This window comes from Pollachius pollachius, assembly GCF_949987615.1.
Source record: "Pollachius pollachius genome assembly, chromosome: 10".
Lineage (NCBI taxonomy): Eukaryota > Metazoa > Chordata > Actinopteri > Gadiformes > Gadidae > Pollachius > Pollachius pollachius.
The window spans coordinates 12,443,408-12,449,407 of NC_136943.1; the positions used below are offsets into that span (position 1 = coordinate 12,443,408).

Sequence of the window (6,000 nt, forward strand, 5' to 3'; positions counted from 1 at the left end):
TGGGAGAGGACTTGCACGATGGCAGCCGGTTCAAAGCAGAGCCCTTTCCCACTAATGAGATCACCTGCTGATCCTAATCTGCCCTTATGAAGATGTATTTAATGACCAGGGGCCCACAGGGGGTTCATCTGACGATGTCTGATCCCTGTCGTTAGCTGTGCATTCATGCGTGTGCATGTGTGTGCGTGCGCGCCTTTGTGTATACATTTCAGAAATGCAGTCAAATGAAGTTGAATTTATCCATTAAATTGATTATTGATATAAATTGGTTCACCTATGTGAGAGAGAAGAACACAGCTATACAGTATTCATATATTTTAAGAAAACAATTCAGGGATTGGAGTGACAGATTTTTTGTAATTAACTTTATTGGTAAAAGCACATGACAATATAACCATCATTACACAAATACATATTACAAAATCCACTTTACACCACCAAATCGTTATTTAAAATGTTCCTTGGCCGACCAATGAGGCTAATATGAAAAATGTCAATGTTTAATTGACATTTGACATAATTAATCTCAATATATACCTCAAGGATACCCATAGTAACAGTAGTAGTACAACTTAAAGCCTTTAACATTCATTATATTGCACATATTTGTTACCTTTTACTAATAGCTTTTAATATCAGCCATCAAAAATGCGACGACAAACAAAGTACAATACCTCAAACTCTGAATGCAGATGCATTTGCGATTTTTTTACCACAAACTCATGCTCTGCTGATAAAACACACGCTACTCGGACGCCTTACTTGTGATGTGAACTGCTCCTGCGGGTGTCTCCAGGACCGCGCGGGACACACCCAGCGATCAGATCACCACCTTCCCTACTGTCTCCCCTCCCCCCTGGTGCTCCCAGGGCACAGGGTCGTTTTCATCCGTCACAGATCCAGCCTCTCTCTCGTGCCAGAACTGCTCCACGTCTGGCAACGCGATGCCGTCTTTCAGGCTGGTCTCATCCACCTCCGTCCCGCCGCCTTCGCATCCCTCCTCCTCCTCCTCCTCCTCCTCCTCCTCCTCCTCCTCCACCGCCTGGGGCTGAAGCAGACTCTCCGTGTTGGGGCCGTGAACAGATGTGGTAGAGCCCTGGGCGGGGCGGTTCTCTCTTTGCTGGCCCGAGGTCTCCGGTCTTGGGTGAGGGGACATCAGGGACGTGGGGTTGTGGGGCCCGGGCTTGGGTTTGGGCGGGGGCTGCCTGCGCAGGGTGAGGCGTCTCCACAGGCCCCAGTAGCCCTCACGGAACTCTTCGGAGAGCGACAGCACCACGAGCGGGTTCACCAGCGACAGGGAGAAGGTGAGCAGCTGAGCGGAGAGAGAGAGCAGGAGGGGAGGAGAGGAGCCGACCTGCTCGCCCCTCTCTCTCTCGGCCAGGTGACGCTCCCACATCCACACCACCCAGTGGGGCAGCCAGAGCAGAGCCATGGCCACGGTCAGGCAGAAGACCATCAGCGTCAGCTTCCGGGAGCGGATCTGGGTGCGCAGGTTCTGGGTCTTGGTGGCCCGCCGCTGGCGCCGCCCGTGCGCCTTCCAGAAGTAAAGCATGGCGAAGCTCAGGGGGAGGCAGAACACCGCCAGGGGGTACGCCTTCACGTACACCCACATGAAGTCCCGGGTCTCCGGGGGCGGCGCCATCACGCACACCAGCCCGCGGCTCTCCCGCCGCAGCGTGGCGAACAGCAGGTGGGGGGCGGTGACGGAGAAGGCGCTCAGCCAGGTGGAGAGCAGCACCCCCAGGATGGAGCCCAGGCCCAGGCTCACCTGCTTGTTGGGGCCGGAGACGTAGCGGTAGCAGGCTTTGGCCATCACCGCCACCGTGAAGCTCTTGGCCGCCATGCAGGACTGGAGGAACCAGTCGGCCGTCTTGCACACGGGCCAGCCCAGCGTCCAGCTGGAGCGGTGGTAGGCGGCGGCGCGGAGGGGCCCGCTGAACGCCAGCACCAGGCCGTCGGCCAGCATCAGGTTGAAGATGAGGCCGTTGACCAGGGAGAGCTTGCCCCGGTGGGCGTTGGACAGCAGCACGGCCATGGCGCTGAGGTTACAGGCCAGGCCCACGGTGCACAGCACCCCCAGGAGGGCGGGCACCACCACCCGCAGGTCCCCAGGGTCCAGGTGCTGGTGGGAGCCCCGGTCCAGATAGAACCTCTGGTCCACGGAACTGCCGTTCCCCGCCGTGCCATTGTCCGAGCCGGGCGGCTCGGTATCCATGGTGATGGAGTGACGGCGGCAGACGGTGAGAGAGAAGTCCACCGTTGGAGGTCACAAGGAGATGAAAGGGAAGTTTGCAAGAATAACGATGTTTCACAATGGGTAAAACGAACAAAAGTGCCTCTCGAGTGGAACCTAATACCGACTTGTTGAGAGGACCGGCCAGTCCCTGGCGGGGATCGGAGGAGCTGGAGGCTTCTGTCTCTGTATGTCGGCTGTGAGTAAGCACAAGCTTGGCGGCTCTGCTATAAATATGAGCTTTGATTGACAGCCTCATCCCCCAGCTGATTCAAACGTTGGGCATCGTCTGCAGTCCTGTGGGGCCAATTAAAAAGGACGTGTCTTTTATCATTTATTATTGCATAGGTGCATTGGCTTTGTGTTGGGTTTCCCCTTCGGTTGGTGTGTATGTTCAGTCAAGATTGTAGCAATGAAGGATCAATAGGTTGCCATTATGTAGGCTATCAGATAGTGCAGGCTTTTGAGATTCAGGAATAGAGGCTTCAAAAAGAATGTAGTATGGTTTAATTGTGCATTTATGTCAAAAGTCTATAGGAAGTCTATAGATCAATATATTTCTTAAACTGTTTCTTTAATTCCTGATTATAATATAAGGACAAAATGCATGAAAGTAACCACAACTTGTAACATGTAGAAGCTAGTTGATTTAGAAATCAACTAGCATCTACATGTTACATGTTGTGGTAGTGTAGGATAATTGAAAAGATAAAAATATGCAATTTAGTAAACATTTGAATATGTATGCATTCCATGTATCATAATATATTCAATGCTGAATGACGATATGAAGATGTTTGTACTACATCTATTCCATGTTCCGAAGTAGCACTAGGCCTACTACTGTTAAAAGACAGTGGTTGTTTAATTTAGACATTATCTTTTCAATTTTTTGCAAACTTGAAATTCAATCTTAGTAGTCACAGAAATTAATCTTATTAATTTCGTCGACCAGGAAATACAAGTCTAACCACTATCATTTTGATCAATTTAACATTTTAGCATTCATTTTTCTTCTTTGTTTCTTACTATGTTACGATCACAGCAATAACTTCACAGCTATGGAGGCAAATCACTGCCATAATGTTTTGAATTCTGAATGTTTAGCAATTTGATTCTTAGTGTTTTTGAAATTGATTAACTTGAAATGCCATGAATTTCAAAGAAGTGAATTCAAAACGAAAAAATTCAGGTTACCTTGTTTTCAAAGCATGATAGTTCAATGTTATGAATTTCATGGAGTTGACATTTAAATCAACAAGATGCAATGGCTTTTAAAATTCAAAATATTATGGCGGTGATTTTATTTATCACTTTTTGTCCACATGGGGGCAATCAAGCACAATTAGGTAAAATGTTGAGTCAGTTATATTCCTATGATTTGATGATTTAATAAGGCCAGACAATAAGGTTACCAACACCGTGAATTCAACTTGCACATCTTTATTCTTTTTTTAATCAAAGAAAGTTCAGTAAGCATAAAGACTGCATGGTAATTAATTGCCTTTCATTACATTCTGAGCTATAAAACATTTTTTTCAATTAGAAGATTCACAAGGATTTGTTTAGAAGACGTACTGTTTAAAGGAACCACGCTGAATAATTCCCTGAATTCACAGAGTCTTGTCGGTTGTTTTTTTCCCTTCCTATGGGACCAGAAAAAAATCCCATCCCTCCCTCGATCAAGGCGTCTGGTCGGGTCAAACGTCCCAAAGGAAATCAAAGATCAGTGACAAAAATAACCTGCTTCCGGCTGGGGAAACATGAAATGGCCTCAACAATCGGGTGAAACTCGATGCGTGTAAACAACAGGCTACTTTTTATAGGACAACGGGCTGAAAACACTTTCCTTGCATAGCATCTTGGTGTCAGTATCCAAATGCAGCGCATGCAACACCGACCTGTCTGGAGCTAATGCCAATGGACTGCTCGATAAGAGGCGTCCTACCGATCAAACAGCCGCTTCATGAAGGTGCCGTGACCACCTGGGTCTATAAAGATTAGTTTGGAATGACTCTGCATTAAGTGTAAAACATTACGAGAGAGAGAAAGAGAGTGTGGATCTATTTGGTCAGAAGCTCGTTGACACTGACTAGAATTAACTGTTGTGGTTTCTGCTTGAGTTAATTTGTTGAAAACAGTTTGGTCGTTTTTTGTTTCGTGGACGTCACAGTGGGACAGATGATCCCTTATGCACACTAAGTCCGCGCAAAACCTCCGACTTTTGTACTTTCTCTGTGCGATCTCTTCCTTTTCTAGAATGAAAAAAACGAAAAACCAAGAACGAAATCCTAAAATAACATTTCATTGAAAGACATTCAAAACTCCTGCCTTTGTCGAAGCCCTCCCGCCCCCCTCCCCCACCCCTTACATCAAACCCCCAAATACTAAAAAGAAGGCACCACAGCTTCTAAACAGAATCGTTTGACCAAGAGGGAAGGACTCGATAAAAATGACGACGGCCTCGAAGAGCGACCATTGGTTCTTCCTCCTTCACAATGACAACACACACGTTTCTCACTCGAGGGACATTAACATAAAAATACTAAAAATAATACAAGTTAAGTCACAGGCATAAACACAACAGCTGCTGTCTTTGATTTCCAGTGCTACCAAAGCAAATAAGTTCTGGAACATTTTCCATTGGTATAACAGTCCAAATTCAGACAGATGACGGACCCCCGGGAGCTGGGGTGGCACTGTCTGCTGAGGCCCCATGACATCACTAGTCTGAGAACCTTTCGGGTTAAACGCATGCACCGCAGCATTAGCAGAACGACCACCAGGGGGAGCTGTCGTCACGTGTGTCACGTTGAGCATCCCTCGCTTGCAGTAGATTCCTTCCTTCTTCCATGTGCTCTTTGTTCACAGATCTCACATCAGTCTTTTTTGTAAAATAATTGTCTTTTCGAAATTCAGCAGTGCTCTTTGCAAGGACACAGATTCATGGCCTATTCGGGGGGGGGGGGGGGGGGATGAGAGGGGTGTCTGTGTGGCTAAATAAATTAAATTCAACGGGTTAAGAGTTGCGGAAACACAAAACAGCTTGTGCAAGGTTTCTTTTTTGTCTCGTGTGATCTTTTTAGTCCGGGCGTAGACGTATCGGTTTTCTATCCAGCTGTATCCAGGCTGGGATAGGGTTTCACTTTCCAAACAGTCTAATTTGTCCCTCAGCGTCAAAACCAGTCACAGGATACCCTACCGGACATTCAACCTTTCCCAGGATGCTCTGCACCGCCTTAAGCGATGAAGGGAGCCGTGAAACCTAACCACGACGAACAGGAGGAAGGAAGAGCAAATCCGTCCCAATCTCTCTCTTCCTTCTTCTCTATGCACCTCTCTCTTGGCCCTACTCCCTTGAGCGGGGTTAAGGGCTGGTATGGGGGTAGTAGTAGTGGGGCTGGACGGATTGGGGCAGTAAGAGGGTGCAGATGCAGATGAGGTCTAGTTGACTTTGTCCTGGAATATGTAGAGGTTGTTGGTGGCCGCCACAGCGATGATGTTCTCCTGGGGATGCCAGGTGGTGTGGAGGATCTTCTTGCTGAAGTCCAGGCTGTCCACGCTGATCTCGTCCTTGCGACGCTTCCCCCCGACGCACACCTGGAGGAGCAATGAAGAACGAGAATTACCCTCGAGGAAAAGGTGACTCACGCCAGGTGACTCACACGTAATCCGGTGACTTGGCTTTAGTCTTAGGCTTATCGTGTCATCTCGGGCCTCACAACTGCCCTCCCCAGGGCTGAACTAGATTGCCCGAGTTCGGAACA

General features: G+C 48.0%; 2 protein-coding genes across 3 annotated transcripts in view; both read right to left on the reverse strand.

Annotated features, from left to right (window-relative positions):
- Positions 1-820: 820 nt before the first annotated feature.
- gpr151 (G protein-coupled receptor 151) lies at positions 821-2,215 on the reverse strand (the record flags this gene model as incomplete). The annotated part of the gene is made up of 1 exon (XM_079744910.1): positions 821-2,215. One exon carries the CDS (start codon positions 2,213-2,215, stop codon positions 821-823), a length of 1,395 nt encoding a protein of 464 aa, XP_079601036.1.
- A 3,462-nt stretch (positions 2,216-5,677) lies between these two features.
- Positions 5,678-6,000, reverse strand: part of LOC307081455 (serine/threonine-protein phosphatase 2A 55 kDa regulatory subunit B beta isoform) — a gene marked incomplete at both ends in the record, with an annotated part of 46,747 nt that continues 46,424 nt past the window's right edge. For both annotated transcript variants that reach the window (XM_079744638.1, XM_079744637.1), the window contains one exon: positions 5,678-5,833. In XM_079744638.1, coding sequence (XP_079600764.1) covers positions 5,678-5,833 — 156 coding nt within the window. The remainder of the gene's footprint in view (positions 5,834-6,000) is intronic.